General features: G+C 27.3%; 1 protein-coding gene across 5 annotated transcripts; it reads right to left on the reverse strand.

Annotated features, from left to right (window-relative positions):
* Nucleotides 1-3,524: 3,524 nt before the first annotated feature.
* Hmt4-20 (Histone methyltransferase 4-20) lies at nucleotides 3,525-20,936 on the reverse strand. Of its 5 annotated transcripts, none has more exons than XM_014436948.3 (8): nucleotides 20,589-20,936; nucleotides 19,383-19,512; nucleotides 11,266-11,406; nucleotides 11,010-11,184; nucleotides 10,822-10,934; nucleotides 10,548-10,734; nucleotides 9,194-9,330; nucleotides 3,525-8,558 (listed from the first exon to the last, which is right to left on the reverse strand). In XM_014436948.3, the coding sequence occupies exons 3-8, from the start codon at nucleotides 11,403-11,405 to the stop codon at nucleotides 7,469-7,471; spliced, it is 1,842 nt and encodes a 613-aa protein (XP_014292434.1). In that variant the 5' UTR covers nucleotide 11,406; nucleotides 19,383-19,512; nucleotides 20,589-20,936; the 3' UTR covers nucleotides 3,525-7,468. The 5 variants fall into 5 exon arrangements, with proteins under 5 accessions (XP_014292434.1, XP_014292433.1, XP_066902410.1 ...); XM_014436947.3 differs by having other exon boundaries at nucleotides 20,204-20,936; XM_067046309.1 differs by lacking the exon at nucleotides 20,589-20,936 and adding an exon at nucleotides 13,649-13,841.
* Between the last annotated feature and the right edge of the window lie 360 nt (nucleotides 20,937-21,296).

Below are 21,296 nucleotides of genomic sequence, written 5' to 3' on the forward strand. Positions count from 1 at the left end.
TAGGTTATGTTTTACATATCTAAAATTTGTCATTCAAACAGTCATCCTCTGTTACAGAGTATAATACGTGTGTGTTAATATATTTTATTAAATAAGATTTTTTTAATTACAAGTTTAAAAAGATGGTAAAAAAAAAAAAATCAATAAAATATAACAATAAAAATAAAACAAATTTAAAAACATTATTTATTCACAGCTTCAGTCAGGGCATTACTATATAATCTAAAAGAATAAATACATATATTACAAAGCCATATCTTCTTATGTTTTCAAGTAAAAAGAACTGTACATGTATACGAATGGAGAATACGTACAAACGGAAGAGCCCAGATTTATTACAGGGGAAATCTCAAGAATGCCTGGCATTCAAAACTATTAGACCATTTTGATCACACAAAATTTTGAAAAGCATACATTTTCCACACATTTTGTAAAACAGTGAACATGTAAAATGAAATTGCATCACACTTCAATCTAGCATTTATATCACACTTGCAATATAATATTACATTATGGTCCATCGAACAAGCCTTGTGCCAAATCCAAACAGAAATGCTACCTAATATTCTAGGAAAAAATTTTTAAACTAAACACAAAATGGAAACAGAAGTATTTCTACCTGATTGAAAAAATTCTATACATAAAAAAAATGTATGTTGCTGATTCAAAACATTGTTTTTCATTAGATCATAACTAAATTTATTTTACTAACGCCTGGAATGTCATGTAGAAAAATACATGCTGGATTATATCACTAAATTCTTTTTAACAGCGTCAAAGATTAAAGCTTTACCATACAATAATACAAAGGGAGGGTGAAATTTATAGCTCATTTGAATACCCTAAGAAATAAATTAATTTCTAAGAATTTAATTCTACTAAGTTTCATGCTAAAATTTACGTAAAGAACTGGCATTGTACACATTTTTTGGCATTTTAAATATAATAGTAACATCAAACAAACTCTAGAATATTGAAGTTATCACACAAAACTTAGATGTTCAAGAAAAATTCATTATCCACTAATACCCAATACAAAAAAAAATTAGACATGGTAAGATTTACAATAGTTTTTAGATGATGACACTTTCCTAATAATTATGAAAACATTCCTAATAGTATTGAATACTTTATAAACAGTGTTCAAATGGTATGGCATTTATTCCTTGAGTGCTTCACAAATAAATTGATTTAGATCCATTAAATACAATTGAACCATAATTTTTTTTTCAGGATCCTTCAATTTAAAAAAAAAAAACTTACAACTTACTCTGCAGAAAATAAAAATATTATTTATTATTAGTGCATATAAATTTTATAATTATATAAAACAGACCATAAATATCTTTGATCGTTATTTTCTTCTTTTATCTTAAATTCATTATTTGAATACTAAAATTCTAACTACATTTGTTACCAGTAAATGCAGCATAAATACGTATATCAATGATGAAAAATGTAAATTAATAATGGAGTTGCAAATTTAAATTTGTAATAAATTTTAAAATTCAAAAATTAAAGTTCATAGTAAATTTTGGAATCTTAAAATTTTAATTTATAATTAAGTTTAAAAATTGAAATAATGAGTTATGAAATTCAAAAACAGAAATTTATATTTGAAATTTAGAATCCAAAAATTGAAATTATTATTTATAATATATGGTCAACTATCTACACCTCTTTATTTATAATAATTTGAAAATTTTATTTATAATAGTTTGAAAATTTTATTTATAATAAAGTTTGAAAATTGAAATTCATAATAAATTCTAAAATGAAATCCAATCAAATTTCAAATATGAAATTCAAAAATAGAATTTTATAATATTTGAAATTTAAAATCCAAAAATTGAAATTTTTATTTAAAATAGTTTAAAATTTGAAAATTTTATTTATAATAAAATTTGAAAACTAAAATTAATATAAAGTAACAACATAAAAATTAATTTAATGTTTGAATCATGAAAACCTGAAATTGAATATATAATAAAGTTTAAAATCCAAAAATTGAAATTTATAATAAATTTAGGCATTGGAAAATTTTATTTATAATAAAGTTTGAAAACTAAAATTAATATAAAGTTTGAACTATGAAAACCAAAAATTGCAAATATAATAAACTTTAAAATCCAAAAATTAAAGTTTATAATAAATTTTAATAGTGTGAAATTTGGAAATTGAAATTATAATAAAGTATGAAATTAGACATCTATAATACAAAAGTTCAATGCCGATACAAACAACTATTGCCTTAAAAATCAAAGCTCACTAGGTCGGGTCTAACACATCCCTCTCATTTATACCTTAAGCTAAACCTCATACGTTTAGATAATAGTTAAGGGACTGAAATTCATAAATATTGATCTATTTAAACTTTACTTTATTTAAAGCTCAACATTTAAATGTTCAAATTTATTTACTACAACGAGATAATGAAAAGGACAATACTCTCGTAAAAAGTGTTTAAAAATTATCTCAAGATAAGATGAAAACTACAATAAATCATTGCTGTAATGAATGTTAAAGTTTCTCTTTCACTAACTGATAGCATAATAGATAACTAAATGTAACAGTGTCTAAAAAATACAATGATGATTAAAGTAAATTTTCTTTTAAGTCGACCTCATTGATACAAGGTCAACCAATTAGTCAGAAACTAGTAGGATTAGTGATATTAGACAAACCTATTCCAAGACTAACAAACAGCATTGCTCATCCCATTTAGTCTTGTAGTTAACTATTTACTTCTAAAATTGACCTTATCAGAGAAGATTTAAATTCCTTTGGTGACTTATAACTACGTTTGGGGCAGGTTTAGCTAAGAACTGAAAACCTTTTCCAATTCATCAGATCTCTGTGAATTTTCTATATAAAGAGGATTGTTAAAATAGCCATTTAAGATAGAAAATTGGCAAAATTGTTGGCAGATAGGAACATTATAAAGAAATTATATTTTCCTTGAGAGAAAACAATGTAGGGATAAAAACAGTAACTATCTGGTAATACTGATTCCACTAAGAGGCTAAAAAATACATATGTATTCCAAATCCAAACATCTCTAGGAACAGTTTCTGAGATAAATATTAAGATGCCCAACTTATTAGGTAAAAAAAGGTTATTTTTTAAAATAAATATTTGTTTTAATTATAGTATGATTTATGTATACAATTAAATTCCTAATTCATATAATTTCAACTGTTATTAAATAAAAATGTGGTGATATCAGTCATAATATGATCAAATGTGTCCAGAACAAATAATAGCTAGCTGTTTCTTTTGTTTATCAATATTCAATAATGTAACAAAAAACATAAAACTAAAGAGACACACTGATACAATATTTCATGACACCACTAACCGCTGTAGTAAATGATTTTTTTAAAGATGTAATTAACTTGGGTTAAATTTCATCTCCAGGTTCAATTGATACTAAAAGAAATAAGCATCATAACTTTTTTATGTCTGGTTCTTTACAAGACCGAAATACATTGGTATGACAACAATTGAAATAAATGACATAAAAATTCCAAAATGAATAAACATTTTATTAGGATTATATTACAAACAATATACTTACAATCACATACATAAATATCACAGTATTCAAGCACATCCATTCTCAACCTCACTTAGAGCTAAAATAAATTTGTAAAAATTAAAGCTTTAATTGTGAATTTGGTTAACTGAAAATTAACATAAGTTTTTCAAATTATAAACTTCGGTTCATTTCATTTTTTTTTTTTCCTCCCTAGATACAGCATAAAACATAAATATGAAATAAAGTTTTCCTTATATATAAATTAAGTAATCTAATTTAAATATCAATGGGCTTTTAGGTTATTTGAATATTAAGCTTTGAATTATTTTAAAAGATCATTTTTATAAGAAAGTTTTAAAATTAAAAAAAAATAATACAAAATTTGTATTTATCTGATCAAAAAACACCCATTTGAACACTGTTTTAGGAAATTACCAATATTTTCCCCAACAGTCCTTCTTAAAATAAAATTCAAATTTTTAAAATGACTTATTTGAAATAATTTTCAAACAATTGAAAAATAAGTCAAATATCAATATTTAAAATATAGTAAAAAAAAAAAATCAACTTTCTGCTAGGCTGAAAAGAGTTGAATAAAGATTGTGAGGAATGATACTATCAATCAGTACTATAAGTCAACATTATGACAACTTATAAAATATTAAAAAAACAATGTAATAATCATTGTAAGCAGGTGCATTTAGACTGTTAAAACCAGTAGGCATCTATAATAGAATTCAAAAATTTGAAATTCAAATCAGCATATCCGGTACAACATCCTTACGTAAGTCAACACCCTGGCGGCAACTGATTCCTGCTTTAATGTGAATTTTAAAATGAAAATAAAACAATGTAATTCTCATTTTAAGTTGATTTATTTTCGACTGAGGCAGCTACAATGGAATTCAAAAATTTTAAATTCTAATAAGCATATCCGGTACAATATCTCTCAAAGAGCTAAGTCATGTGGTCAGTTGTTTTGGTCAAGTAGAAACGTAAGATGGTCAACCATGTTTACTCACAACCCTAATTCCATTCCTATCAACCGCATTTTTTCGTTTTCTTTCAAGTAGTTATTCAATTACCTTAATAGGGTTTAATACACCCCTTATCACAATTAACACCTTTGAAAAACCGCTTACGGCTAAAATCAGACCAATGTTATAATGGTCACAGTCAGTGACGACCACCACCCACCAAAGAGACTAAAATTGAAACAAGTAAATTCATAAAAACAATTTTGATGAACTAAATACTATCAACTACCACAAACAGAGAAGAGGATTGTTGGGAAAAAATACCTTGACATCTATAAATGAATTATCTATAAACTATTTAAAATGTACAGTTGAACCTCTCCTTACTCAACTAGTGTGTATTCAAAATCTCTATGTATCAAATTTTTACAGGAACATTAAAAGAATTTAAAAAAACATTCAAGAAATTTCAATTTAAATATTGAAGGCATACAAATATACATCTGTAATTATGAAAATACGAAAAAAAAATTAGAAAGGATAGTTTTTTGAAGGATAAAACTGACCAAGTCTCGGACACCTAAATCATTTTGGATTGTTCCATAGATATTGTTTTGAAAAATAGTAACATGAGGTAAAAGCGATAATGTTTCCGATAATAGTATTGAAAACTTAATATTAAAACTGCTTTTAGTAAAATTTCAGAAAACTACTTTAAATATGAGCATGAGAGAATGTTTATTAATTTCTTCCTCAATATAATGTTAAAAAACCAAATAAATATTTCAAGGGAAATCATGAGGAAAAATCATAGTGATTAGAATAAAAAGCTTTATAGGACAGCAAAAAAAAAAAATTACTTTTAAAAATCAAACAGTTTTTAGTATGTACTAAATCATTCAGGGGAAATTTAAATTTTCTTATAAATTAAAATTTTAATGAATATGCACATATTCTTTTAGGAACCTTAAAATTCGATAAATAGAGTTTTTAATTTGCTATAAAACACTTTCAACACTTTTTTTAAAACACATTTTGCAAAAGTTCATAAATATATTTACGATAGTCAAATTAGTTGCTTTTTGAATAGAGCTGTATATTCTATTTCTCTGTATCAGAATTAACTAAAAGTGCATTAATCGACTCCCTACTTTTTACTAGGCTTTTCCTTATAAATAAATGTATATGTGTATGTATATCTACATACACATGTCCACACACACGCTAATATTAAACTGAATCAACTGTACATTTACTTCATATTACATTGCCATCACCCTCGCAATAATACAAAAAGTCGAATTTATCATACAATAAATACATAAATATACAATAAGACAACATTTGTCTTTGGCAGTAATAAACTTTTTTTTAAAGAATTAACTAAAGACATAAAATTATATATAATAGAAATAAGTTGCAAAGGGTGTAGAAAAAACCCTGATCTCATCATATTTCAACTAAATCACTTTCAACTAAATTTTTAAATTATAAAAGATAGTTATATAAAAAAAAATATAATAAAATAATATGCAAAATTATATATAAAAAAGAAAAAGAAAGAACAATACATATTTAGTCCTAATATTATGAAAAATAGTATATATATAATCATATATTATAACCTATGCATGCATCTCATCAGAAGAGCTAAGGACACAGCAGAATATAGATTATCTTCATTAACACTTTGCAACTTGGGAAATATTCAATGACGCTTCCGTGCCGAACACAGAATGACAAAAATAAAATAAATAATATCACATTATTGTAAAGTAATAAATTATGTTAACAACCAAAACAGTTACTGAAGTAAAATATACATATTTAGTTATAATATTTTTATTCTACGGTTAAAACAATAATTAAAAAAAAAATTATCCTTTTACGCAGTCACACCAAATGAAATAATATATCTGATTGGACATATTACTCCAAACGGTAATAATTCAATTTACAAATCATAACTGATATAGTCATTTTCCACTTTTTTTTTTCTTTTCCAATTTTTTTCCTCCTTTATAATTCATTCATAGAAATAATATCTACTAATTAAACATACATATCATGTTTTCTCTAAATACAATTCTAAAACATTTAAATTATATACATGCAAGGTAACACAATTTTCCAAAATTAGAATAGATATTTATAAAATATGTATATTTTTAGGTTTGTTTTGTTGAAGAAATAAATGTAAAAAAATTAAGATTATTTGGTGTGACAACTTCTGATGAAACTTTACTGCCTAGGTGAAGAAAGGTTTTACAATAACAGACATTAACAGCTCAAATATCCAATTTTACACATATAAATTACGAAGTTGATAAAAAGACAAATTTAGACATGGAATTTTGTAATAACATTCAAAACTTCTAAATACTGAGCCATTAAGACTAAGAAATTTATATTATAGGAGACAATAATTTACAACAATCTTAAAACAGCAAATAGGTTTGATGAGATAATCAACATTCTACCGCACTTATTGAGATTCTATATTAGAAAAAGTATAATGATTAAACCAAATACTTTTAAAATAAACTTAGAATAAACTATTGTATATTTTTTAAATATTGATTTCACATCTGTCATCTTAAGATTGAATGAGGTAATTTTTTGGAAAAAAGATATATAATTTTAAAGTAATAAATGAAATATTTTTCTTTTTATAATAAAATTATCATATTTATCATCTTTAATATTAACATTAATGAGGTATAATTTTAGAAGAACATTATCGCACTTGAATCTTGCATATTTGATAAATAGTGATATATTTAATAAAACATTTTAGAATTTGTAATTAGGATGGAACATTCAAGATGCTTCTTAATTTTTTTTCAAGTGGAAAATTACTCTAATCTAAATTTTCTTTTTCCTATTATCACAAAAAAAACCAAATGGTTTTAAAGCTAAAAAATCAGCTAGTACAGTCTCGATTTAAAATATACTACATTACCTCTTGTTGAGCAGTTACAGGGAAGTTGATAGTCCTAGTTTCATTGCCCAATATTAGACGTAATCTTTTCAAAGGTGTATGAAGAAGAGGTGGATATTTGTCTATCTTAGTCTTCTTTTTCCTGTGTTCTCTATCTTTTGTCTTATGCTTCTTTTTACGATGGATGTCGATATCGACGCCTTCAACTCTCAAGACTTCGTATTGTGGCTCAAAAGAGTCCTCACTCCAGTTTCCTGATTCGATAACTTCGTCCAACATCGGACTACGTTTCATCCGCAAAGTCAGCTTCAGGCTACGCTTTTCAGGCTGAGGCGGTTTAGTGCCCCTCAATGCTGGCGGACCACCCTCACTTTCATCACTAAATTCATAAACGTCTTTAACTGAATCACAATTTTTATCACTGCTTTTACGTCTAGTTACATGCTTTAAACTAGGAGTTCTTAAAACTTTATTTTTAGATTCGTCCTTATCTTCATCGAATCTGTCACTTAAATTACGTTTACACCTATTTACACAGAACTGTTTTTCACTTCCTTCATTTTTAACAGAATCGTCATCAGGCTTGTCTGATTGGCTATCGTAACCAGAACTTGGAGCAGTATCTTCAGAAATAACTTCTAATTTTGGGTTTGGTTGAGTAGTAACTGGTTCAGTCTTTCTCTCCTCTTCTTCAATCTTTTTCTCCTCCACAGAAGGCCTGGGTTTATTTCTTAAATTTCTTCTATTACCATTTTCTTCCCCTCGTGATGCAGTTAGATTTCCTTTGACTTCTGGAGTTTTCCTTGCTGCTTCTCCAATATCAGAGAATTGACAACCTTGAGCGATCAACATTTCCGCATCATATTTAGTCATACCTTTTTGACGAAGCTCCCGAATGCTTAACGGTGTCACTACGACTCCATTAGATTTATTTTCTGGAGGAGGAGGTTCTGGTTTAGGAGGAGGGGGTGAAACGTGGTTGTTTTGCCTGTGGACTTTGATTCTATTGATTCTGTTGTCTGTTTCTCTAAGGCGGTATCCCGAATTCGTAAGCTCTTCATTATTACCAGATCTGTCCTTAGCGAAAGCTCCAGTTCCTCTCCTGAAATTATAATCTATCTTAATTTCTGGAGAAAAATAAAGAATAAAATTTGTGATAAAATAATTAAGGAACAAATTATCACAAAAATACATTAGGTTTAAAATATGTATCATAAAATAGTAAATTTAACAAAATTGAAATATTCAAATTTGTTAAATTTAAATTTAATACGTTTTTAGTCTAAAAACGTATTAAATTTAAATTTAACAAAATTGAAAAAATCTAGAATAATTTTTTTAAATAAAAGTAATTGAATACTGTAAATTTCTGTTCAGGGTCAATACATTTTGAATAAATATACTCAGGACTTTCTGATAAAGTCATCAATTAATAATTTTGAAAGTAGGATTGTTTAAGTTTCAAGATACAAATTACTTACATATAATTGTTATTTTATTATATCTTTACCAGAACAAAACAAGAACTTTGAGAGGCGCATTTAAGTTCCAAGGCTATATTAAATTGATTTTGATAACAATTAACTTTGCTATTATTATCTAACTACATATTATAATCAATTTTAGTTTTATTGTAAAATCAAAATCACTTCATAGATGTACTGAAATTGAATGAAATAATTTTAATTAATGAAATAATAAAAGAAATCAAATTTAGATAAATAATACTGTAGTAACCTTTCGCATGTTTCACATTCGCAGTACATGTTTCCATCTCCAAAGAAATCCTCACCATAAAAGCAAGTTATCTCTTCACCAACTTCAATATCTCGTAAGACCTTTACACAAGCTGTATCCCTACCCGTAGCAACAAACTACAACAAAAATTTAGTAAAAAATAATGTTTAATGAAAATTATTTCAATAGTATAATACTGTCAAAAATTAATTTCTATACCTTCACCAAAGATGAAATGAAAAAATTATTTTAAAAATATTTCTCATCAATTTCTACACAATTTGTTTTGAATGACTAAATCAAGGCTAATAAATATAAAAAATAAATCTAACTGTATACTTAAAATAAATAAATATAAATGATATAAGCAACGGTTCTTCATTTTATTTGTTTGTTAAGCAATTGTGACCTAAGGCTTCACCGAATTACGAGTAGATACAGAATAAAGATATAAGTTTTGAACAATTGTGTAAAATAAACATCACCTGAACAACATTTCAGGCTCTTCTGCACATTATCAAGTTCTAAAAATAAAAATATTTACAATTAACTGCATTTTAATAAAGATTTTGTTACATACAAATATTCAATATTTAACTATATACACATTCACTTCTTTATACATCTTGGAAGTGTAAAAGGTTAACAATTAATGAAGTGAATATTAAACTATTTTTATGTAAATGTATAAATTTTTTTTTATAAAATTGTAATGTAAACTTTATTGATTGTAACTGCATTTTAATTGTAAAACTGTTGATTGTAAATATTTTTATTTTTAGAACTTAGTGATGGGCAGAGGAGCCCGAAAAAAATTGCTCGGATGATATAAAGAGTACAAAAGTAGGTAAAGAGTATAAATTAAAGTCCTAAACTAAAAGAAAAGGAATATAATGAAGTTTTTTAATTGTGTTAGTTGAATTAAGAATTGATGAAATCAATAGGATCGTTTATTTCAGAAAGGTAATAAATCCCGAATTGACTAATGGAAATGTTCTCTAAGTCAACTTTATTCCGAAAATCAATAATCTGAAGATAAAAGAAATTTTTATTACAATTTTTAGAATTTTATCGTAAATTACATTGAGATTATATTTTTAAGTATTCATAATAAAGTGCTGAGACATTTTTTTCTGGTTAAATCAAAATTTATTTTTAGTGCTAATTCCCTATTTAAAATAACAATTCAATCGAGTTATATCCATATTCGCGAGATAAAGTTTTATAACATTAAAAAACAGGCAACTACGAAATATAATTAGAATAAAAAAATATTTTTGACAATCGATGATCCTGGGATATATTTTATTAATGTTAACAACTTGTAGAAACAAATAACATGATGTAGACTTACTTTGCAATTAGCCCTGCAGTCGTGGTTAATAAAAGCAGCCGGGCCTAACCATAGCTGAGCACAGTTCTTTCTACAAGAGAACATGACGCTGAAGTCATTTTTGCCCGGTCTCAACAGCTGATTTTCTTCCTCTTCTGTCAGCTCAGCAATACACCCGACCAGGCAAGAGATCTTCTCATTCTTAAGCCTTTTAAATAGAAAAAAAAATTATAATTTTTTAGTGTTTTTTAATGGTAAATATGAGTATACGCAAAGATTGTTAAAGCTCAATCACCATTTTTTAGTTGCCGATATCTTCGCTCCTTTCTGTCCTTCAAGAGAGTAACGATAGCATGGTTCAATTATAAAACCAGAATCTTTATCAAAAACTCTTAAATAGCGATAAATCTGTAAACAAAAAAATGAATCAGGTTCGAGTAAAATAATAATAACTCTATATAGGACCTTTATGTAAAAATTTACATGTTGTTCAAGACGCTGTTGTTGGAGTTTGCTTCTGACATGACAGGAACGAGGAAGCCAATCGCCATTTAACAACTTTTTGTAAGTGACTTCATAATTTTGTTCCCGTTTGAACTCCTCTATGATCTGCTTTAACTCATCTTTGTTTGCTTTTATGGGCCTTATTGGTCTATACCTATAAAATCAAATCATTAAAATCATAATAAATATGTGAAATAATTAAACATATTTAAAATAAATTTTGTCTTATTGTTACCTAACGTTCATCTTATGGGTAACGAACCCCAAGTATGGGTCCAGAACAATCGATGTTGCGATGTCATCATTTTCAGATAACTCACGCGGACTCATACCAGCCGTTGTGTGAATTTTTAATTGTCCTGAATCCACTACCATCCTAGAAAAGCAAAAAAAACCATACATAGATAAAATTTCAAAGTATATCAATTATATCAATAAACAGAAGTAATATTAATTATTAGGAAGTATCTAAGTTGTTGAAAGCTAACAAAGAACTGTACTTGAAATGAAAACAGAATCATAATTACTGTTTATTCTGATGAAGGACATCCCTTATGGTTATGTTTGTTAACATCAGGTTATAAGACACTATCAGACCTGACAAAGCTTCCCCATTGCTAGGCTTAGTGATGTATATAGATTAATTGAAAGTTTGATGTAAATTGATATGTGTATTCTTTACATATTGGATTAATGATTTAATTAGCACCTTATTATATCTATTTAGTTTATAGCTGTAGATAACACTATTTAATAAAAATATATGGTAAAAAAACAGAAATAACTTTAACACAACTCCATCAATCAATAAGAAACTTGGGAGTGGATCAGTGCTATACAATGTGCAGCAAAGGGCACAAACCAGATGTAATTAAACAAATTAAAACAGGAGACAAAAATAAAATGTTTGAAAAGTTTTTCTTTTTTGAGATTAATGTTTCACCCTAATAACAGCTATCTATCCTATAAATCTAAATAGTAGTGATATAGGTTAAAAGAGTAAACATTCAGCTTTCCAACAGTTGCATTAACGTAGGAATTGGATAAAAAGTAAAAGAGCTATGAACGATTATATGAACAATGGACATTGGGAGAAAAAAAATCCAGCAAATAAATTAAGTTAAAAAATTTCTAATTATAAACTTCTTTGAAAAATGTTATTTTAAGGTTTCAGACAACGCTATATACAAATATGATTTGCTTTTTGATAAAACAATTTTTTTTACTTACTTTACTGAAATACTCATTATGTTTTTTGAATAATTTAATTACATAGAATCAGTAATATTATTTTTTTTTTTATTGTTCAGAAAGAGACAAATTGATTGTCATATAACCATAAAAAAAAATTATACTTTCTGAACTATAGGCTAAAAAGCCTGTGAAAGCCAACAGGTGTTATTTGAGTCTCAGCTCACACCAGAGAACCTTGACAATCTCCTTATATACAAAATTACCCCTTTTGGATGACAAGACCCTCTTCAGACCTGTTTGTACGTACCAATCGGTGACATGGACCCTCACAAGCACTAAAGAGAAGAAGGTCTGTGTCTTAGAGTGAAAGATTATTTGTCACATTCGGACCAGTTGTTGGTGAGAATTGCAGGAGGAAATACAGGAAAATTTATGGTCTATACGGCTTTTTCCTTTTAAGACCACCTGGGTAAGGACAGTACTATAATCAGGTTAATTTTTTTAAAGTGCAATCTTCAACAGATCTATCCCTTTAGGAGACCCCAGGTTTGAAAAATAATTTTTGTATATACATTTAAAAAACAATTAAAATCCTTGAAAAATCATTTAAATGATTTAACCATTATGAAATTAATTAAAACCATGAAATTAATTAAACCATTATGAATGGGTTTGATGTTTTGAACAATTCAAAATCATAATTTTTATTAGTTATAATTAAATTTTTTATAGTTTGAATGACAATTCAGTTTGTCCAATAACATAAATTAAAAAAGGACTGACTACTGTGTCTCATAGTCACCTCTACCAGAGCCTGCTCTCAGATCATGGAGAGTTGTAGGACCGATTTATTTATTTTCATACTTAATATAACTTGATATTTGCTAAATGAACCAAACAACTTGAGGCAAAGGCTACTAAGCTGCCAACCAGTATTATTATGTAATCAAATCAAATTTTCAGTCAGGGTACTTAAGATGCACCTATGGTATGGTCCTTCATAATACACTGGATATCGGTTATAAATTACTTTGGATATGACAACGTATCATTTATAGTGACAAATATTTCTGGACCTGTGATTTCCAGAGCCTTAACAATTTATATTTATTAACGTAAGTAGTAACCACGGTTATAACTAGTGGTTGTAAAGCAAATAAAGCAATGATCAGCCAAATTACGCAATATATTAGTGTGTGGTAGCAATAATTTTTAAAAAAACTTATATTTCACATTCATATGATGTTAATAGTGATTATTTAGAAGGATGATCAGCTATAGGGGCCAATTATGTCTGATCTCTTAGTGGTCGTAATCAACGATATCCAGTTCATATGAAAAACTAAGCCCAATCCTTGCATTAAATGTTATTTAAATATGAAAATGATTTTTCAATTAATACTTGGCACACATAGTTGTAGTACCTTGAATCCTGAGTTGAGCAGACCTAAATTTTGGAATTATAGAACAGTTTCCAGCTCAAGACAGTGCTCAAGTGCCCAAGAATCAATCTACTTTACCAAGCCAGTATTCTAATATATAACTTCATTCCCAAAATTATCATTACTTATTACTTAATATTCATTCATATCAAACCCAGAATGAAGGAGGTATAACCTGAAATCAGGAACAATTTTTATTTTGATTAGCAGTTAAACCTGATTCTACTAATTTTGATTTACAAATACAGCAGTTAATTTCATTTGAAAGAAACTTGTTGTCGTAGAGGGATAGGACTATCCATAAGAATCAATCTAAAGCTGCAAAATATCTAAGGATATACAGATCTAATCTAAGGATATACAGTTCGCCATCAAGGTAAGCATCAAAAACAAAATAACTTTTGAAAAAAAAAAAAAACAGCTAACCTTCATAGGAGTAGCCATTTCTTCTATAGAGTTGTCGATTTACCAATTAAATTAAATAACTGTTAACAAATAAAATACTGTTAAAGAACAGCTAATGTACATTCAAATATGTTAACTTAGCCGTTATATAAAAGACAATTACGCTCTTAAACAGTATTATTATATATTTTTGTTTCACAACTACTTAATTTATGCCTACTTTTGAGCTTACTTTATAGGCCTTATTCAGGATTAGGATCACTCATATCAATATTGGAAGCTAAATTCAATCATAAAATAAATAAGTAGTACCATGTATACACTGGTAAACTAACTTAGGTAAAGAAATACTAACATAATTATAGACGCTAACACTTAATTAGTAGAATATATAATAAAGATTTAAGAATATTGAAATTTATATGGCTGATGATAGCTTATCAGTATAACACTGTAGTAACCTTTTGATACATAGGATCCAAATGATAAATTAAAATTAACTAACTTTTAAAATTTTTATTGAAATTCAAAATGCAGTGTGTATATAGACTAATGCAATTAGTGCATTAATTTTATATTACATGCAATATAAACAACATGATCTTAAGGTATAACTGATTGTTAAATTAAATATAATGGTGCAATAATGCAGTTTATTTAGAGTATTTTGAATGATCACAGTTGATTACAGGAAGTTCTCCCGAGGATGGTATGCAATCTGAAACTTCCCGTTACTATATATTTCATGTATAGGTAAGAGAAAGTAAAATCAATCATGAAAATATTTATTTACAAATTTGGTTTATTCATGAGTTTTTCATCATTCTTTATTACATTCAACGACTTTATATGTTAAATGTTAATTTTTCTAATATCTCAGGTTTTCCAACAGTGCATTATTACATCCGTAATACCATTCTAATTTATGGAAATTTGTTTTTAACATGGAAAATATTTTCCCTTTAGTTAATTTTCAAATTCTTCGAAAGTTCATATTTATCCATTTTTTTTTTTAAATATTAACAATGAGAGTTGGTTAACAATTTCAAATGAACAATACTTAATGTACTTCTGAGGAATTGATTTTGAAAGTTCAGCATTTAAGGTCTGTCAAACAATTATGATGAGGTAATACCAGTCTAATATTAAATGCCATTTAATAGTACTTGGATACGAGTTTAATCAAAATCGTTTGAGCTGTTATTCGAGAAAATGTTAAAAAAAAGTATAAAACCGATGATATAAAAGGGGACTCCTAATGAATCCACACAGACCATTTTGTGAGAGTTGGTTATTTGGACTCAGGGGACCTCAAACGAGTATTTTTGTTGAAATCTCGGATTAAAAATTTCCCATGATCACAATACTTCTACTAACAGAATATTTCATATTTAGATAAGTGAAAGAAAAAGTAAAACAGACTACTTTCCTAACCTACTCATATATCCTTTTGTTAATATAGCAAGAATTATTTCCACAACCTTCTTCAAACTCACAGATGAACATCACTCTTTTTATTTAATTACTGGCCCATATTAATGTTTACTTTTTCAACATTCTTAATGGATGCAATTTCTTACATTTCAGTTTACAATTTCTACTGTTTTTACTCCACCATAACTCGTGACTTACCCGTTCATATCTTACCTATGCATCAATATGTTATTTTTGTAATATTAATTCTTTTGAATGATATTTTATTTATTATGGAGTATGATTATTTTCTCAATATTTTATCCTGCCATATCTATCCCATTGTCTTCCTTTACATTATTCTTAAATTTTAGTTAGCCTTCTGAACACTTTCATTTTTTCATTCTTTTTTTTTAAATATTTGTTCACAAAATTGTCATGCTTATATGTGTAGTCTTGAAGTCCTATTAAAATAAATAGGCTGCTACATCGGCATAGTTTTGCACTGTTTATTGTTTCATTTTGATCATCCTCCCTCTCCACTTATATCCATTTTTTTATTTGAGTCATTTAATTTTAAAACTTGTATATATGAGGTATTTTATTAATGATGGAAATCATTTTTTCTATGAATTCAAGTATTTTTAATGCATATATAACAGTTTTTGAAGAATGAAAATTCGAATATTGAAATAAGGTTCAATATTCTATTCCATATTGCATTTATACCACCCAGAAACTTACTTATTTCATAAAAGATACTTCTTATCAGAAAAAAACCATCTAACAATACAATGATTAACTAAAAGAGAAATATAAATGGACAATTAAAAAAAAAAAAAATCAAATAATCACTGAAATAAATGATTTATTATATATCATAATAGTTATTATTAGTAAATCAAAATAACAAGTCAAATAGTACTCATACAATACTTTTTTATTTTCTACATAAAGGAAAAACTGAATTATAATATAACATTAACATCAAAACGTTAATTCACATGAAGGTCTATCCTCACTACAGAAACGCCAAATACACCTAAATCAACTAATAAAACATAATAATTTAAACAGACAATAACTTTAATATGGTGTTAAAGGAGCAATGATACAAATGCTAATAACATGGTGTTAAATATTCTTGTCAAGAAAAAAATGCAGAAAGCAAGTGCCTTTGTAGATTTTAATTCAATTAATTTAATTTAAACCTTAAGTATGTTCTTTACATAATGAGAAAATTAGGGAATTCTGGATTTAATTTCCACAGAATAAGAACTCAATTAAAGTTGTAGACAGTTGTGGTATTAAAGACACAGGGCTTTTTATACCACACAAAGATTCAGTTTGGAATATTTTGGGCATCATACACATATCGAATATTTTGGCATCGACATAATGAAACCAGTGAACAATGCCTATTTTCAATATGTCAAGCAGCCACCAACCTACTGTAATGCTTAGAATTCAATAAAATAATTTTAATTTTTATCAAATCTATTTCTTTGATATACATATAGGCTGATTGTTGCATTAATCTATTTATTAACAATACACCTTATGTATTTAACATTGATAGTTTTGCTCTGTTTCACCTGGTTACCCTGCTAAGTTGTTAATGTGACTTTTTATATTATGATTATTATTATTATATGGACAAATCTTGGCCCTAATTAGTTACATATTATGAAAGTTAAACTATATTGTATAAATTATTTCACAAAGGTTTATTATTTAAAATAATCATATAATTATATTATAAAAAAATAATAAAATATCTATTGTGCGTCCAGTCACACGAATTTTTAAACCGGTTTGGGTAAAAAATCCAATACAAAAATTGTCTGTCACTAATAATGGTCCAATTAAGATCTTTGATGACATTTTAATTATGTAGAATAAGGCATATGAACACTTAGAATCCCAAAAGATGTATAGTTTTCGAGTTATTCCAAAAACTAATAGAAAAATAAACAGATTATCATGGAACATAAACTAATACCTTTAAAAACATTGTTTAATATGCCATGATTTGGCTAATAATTCTCCAATTTTGATTTTAGAATTCATGATTCTACATACCTTGAAATGTAAAACATCTAATACTGAACAGGTTAAGTTTTTTTAGGTCAATTACTAAAGTTCATTATTAAAAATAAACCAAAACAAAATCTAATGGACAGTAATGGATTTATTTTATCTGGACAGTAATAAAGTTTTCTTTTACCTTAAACTTTTGACCTGATTTTTCTTAGAAACTTATTTTACACACCAAAAGATAAAAACCTTTTTAGGGGAATTTAGGTAAGTTTCATCAGAGCCATTTTGGCCTGACAGTCTAGAGAAGGATAAATTATTTGGCTGTTACGCAATAGCTATTTTGCACAAGGTATCCATGATTTGGTTCTTTTAAATATGAAATAGAACATTATTAATCTAGAATGACTTAGTATAAGTTTGAGAGAGTTTATATATCCAAAAATATTGGATACAAAGGTTAAAGCAACACTCCAAAATACAGGAGGACCTCATGCCATCATCATTTTAACTGGAATTCGATCTAGACCAGAATTATTTTATTGGATTTAGGGTAGAAAAGTATATTGAAGTGATTAGGATTTAATGGAATTTGAAAAGGGATGTTGGTAGACCTCTCGCTTATTTAGAAGATCAGAAAAAAGGAATAGGTCATCAGGAGAGACTAGGTAATAACTACAGGATCTGGAGCAACATGCTTACACGCATATTGCAGGATATGTATCATAGTTATAGTTTCATTAATATTTTTCATTTAAAATCATTTTTAAATGACATGAAATCTTTTTATTTTAAATCAGTAAGTACATTGAATGTTATATAATTTTTTTCATTTCTTTTAGAAAATTATAATTGTTTAATTATTTTACTACAGCAGATATTATCATTAGACAACAGTGATAACAGTCGCTCTAGCAACCAATAATAATAAGATAAGAATGATAAGTGTGGGAGTGAGTAATGATCAAAGGAAAATAACTACTGGTGTGAGTCTTAGTTAAATAAAACAATTTTTAACATTAAAAAATCTATTCAGTATTTACATATCAGACCTCTCAAAAGTTGTGGACTATAACCACCATTCATAACCTTATTCGTTTAAATACAGACGGCAGCATAAAAAATTTAAATTATTTCTTAAGTGTTGACATAAGCGACATAACAACCGTCCAGGTTAGGGGTAGGTTCTGGAGCGCATGGTTCAAATGATGTGGGTTCAATTCCCACCTGGGGCAGTTAATATTTATTTTTAGGCGGTTCCGAAAAATGTATCTTTACACCCCTGTGGCGGCAACTCCGGTAGCCACCAGAAATTGGCACTTGCCGCACTAGTTCCCCCACCCAATACCAATAGGTGTTAATTTATTAGTCTTTACCACACTATAACTTAGAAAGTAATTTAAAGCTCAATACTCCATATTAGGTAATTCCCAAATCTCTGCCATTTTTCAAAAAGTAAACACCACAACTGTTTTCATAAAATGTACAGTAATAAACAAGGATGGTTATAATGAAGGTTACAACTGACTTTCAGGTGGGCTAAGCATTCAATTCAGGGAAAATTTTAGTTTGACCAAACAATTGATAACCTTAGGAGGTTATCTTATTTTATATGACAAAATATAGATGCCAAAGTATCTATAGCAACTAGGCACACGTCTAAATAAACAACTTTTTAGCAGTAATAGTAGTGTCAGAAGTAATATTATTTTGACTATTACAAAAACAAATATTATGTTTGTAAAAAAATATTTACAAGATCAATAAAAATCACTGGGATCATAAATGGACATATTAATTTAGATATTCAGCAGATTGAATTACCCAAAATTTTGAAAAAATAAAATATAAAATTACTAACTTGCTATCTTCCCAACAAGTCCTGCAGATATCTCTTTTCAAGTCCTCACATTGTTTTCGATAAAACTAGACAATGGTGTACATTGCACAAATTGCATTTTTAGATTAATTATTTGTTGATGAATGGAAATCTATAAAGAAGTAAAATAAATATTACTTAAACAGCGGAATTAGGTTATTAAACAAACTAAGAAAAACACTACAATTTTTAACAACTGAGTCATGCAACATTCCTGATTTAAATTTATTATGTTTATGATTAATAATCCATATATATTAAGGATAAACTGAATAAATAAATCAAAATTTCGAATGAATGGATTAAAGTACTTCATGAAATTTTTATTAGTTCTGGCAGACATTTGCTGAGGTTTAGTACAATAAACATCCACTAGGTAGTGCTAAACAAAGAAAGAAAGGTTATTTCAATATAAGGTTATTGTTAATAACATATTTTTATATTTTGACAAAATAAATCCCCCCAAAAAAAGAAAAAACTTTAAATTATAATCAAGTAAATACATTAAGTGAAAATAAAAAGATTTAATAGTTGGTAAACATTTTGATCGTCTATTTTACAAAAAAAACAAAGATTCCCTTCTCAAAATCCAGAAAAAAAATAATAATTAAATGATTATAAAATAAAAATCGTCGATCAAAGAACAAATGAAAAACGTGGAGGCAGTTTGAAGATTACACACAACTTCAGTTTTATTAACCTAATGATCAAATCTGAAAGAAAAAGCAGTAAACATTCAGTCAAACTTATATAAGTTATGAGAACATTGGTTTAGACATTATTATTGAGCTGTACTTCCTTACCATATTTCAGTCCTTGTTGAGCAAATAACAAATAAAACATGAAACTGATTTAATCCATTGTGAAATATACGAATTAGAAAACATCACAACACAAAACAAGAACGTAATACTACAAAACAACTCCGTTATATTTTAAGTTCATTAACTTGTCCCCACCCTCAGGTGAAACACTTCTCAAGCTTAATGGCCGAAACGAAATCCACAGAACTTTACCAAATAACTCAATAGTGATGAAATATAATCTTAAATAGGACACTCTATTGTAATTAGAAAGAAGAAATATGACAATATGATACATATTCAATTATAATTATTTTACTAACACAACTAACTACCTTCCCCTAAAAACCTTGTAGTAATTCAGTTTTATAGTTGACCAGCTTACCTTACATAAAAACAGAGTATCTGGAACTCTTAAAATGATTCTATGTTCCATAAATAGAGCGACGAAATGAGAGAAAAGCCGTAATATAAGAAAATACTAACAAATTATCCAGCCCAGAAAGACGCTTAAAATCAATCATGGCCCACCGATCAAAATCTAACCGAACAGTTCGTTCAAATCAGAATATTATCGCAACAACAGAAACAGTTCAATTAGAATCATGAGGCGAAACAAATATCTTTTAGCCAATTTAATTCTCAATTAAGAAAGAAAGTACTTCCATGACACATAAAGGAACTACTTTAACATAGGTGCGGATGATTACAAAATCCATTCTATTCACTGTGGTTGAACTCTTGAAGTAATACAGATCGCCCCTGCTAGAGGGCATGGTGGCAGTGAATAGACCGCCAAGTTTAAAAGTTTAGAAGATAATAATAAAAATATTCTCCTATATAAGCAAAGGAATATTTAATTTTTATCGCGTATACCTCCTATCCACTATAAGTTTGTGTGTTTTTATGTCGCAAGGATTACTACTCACATCATTACTATATGCTTAATACAGTCTGAAATAATAAAACACAATTAGCTAAAAAAAACTACACTTATGTTAATTTTTTATAACAATTGATAAACCTGGAGGGTAAGATAAATTTTTCTTCTTTTAACAGACAAAGTGTTAGTTAACACTCTCTAGCATATAAA

The sequence above is a fragment of the Halyomorpha halys genome, unplaced genomic scaffold (assembly GCF_000696795.3).
Source record: "Halyomorpha halys isolate HHAL.00 unplaced genomic scaffold, Hhal_1.1 Scaffold2185.1, whole genome shotgun sequence".
NCBI lineage: Eukaryota > Metazoa > Arthropoda > Insecta > Hemiptera > Pentatomidae > Halyomorpha > Halyomorpha halys.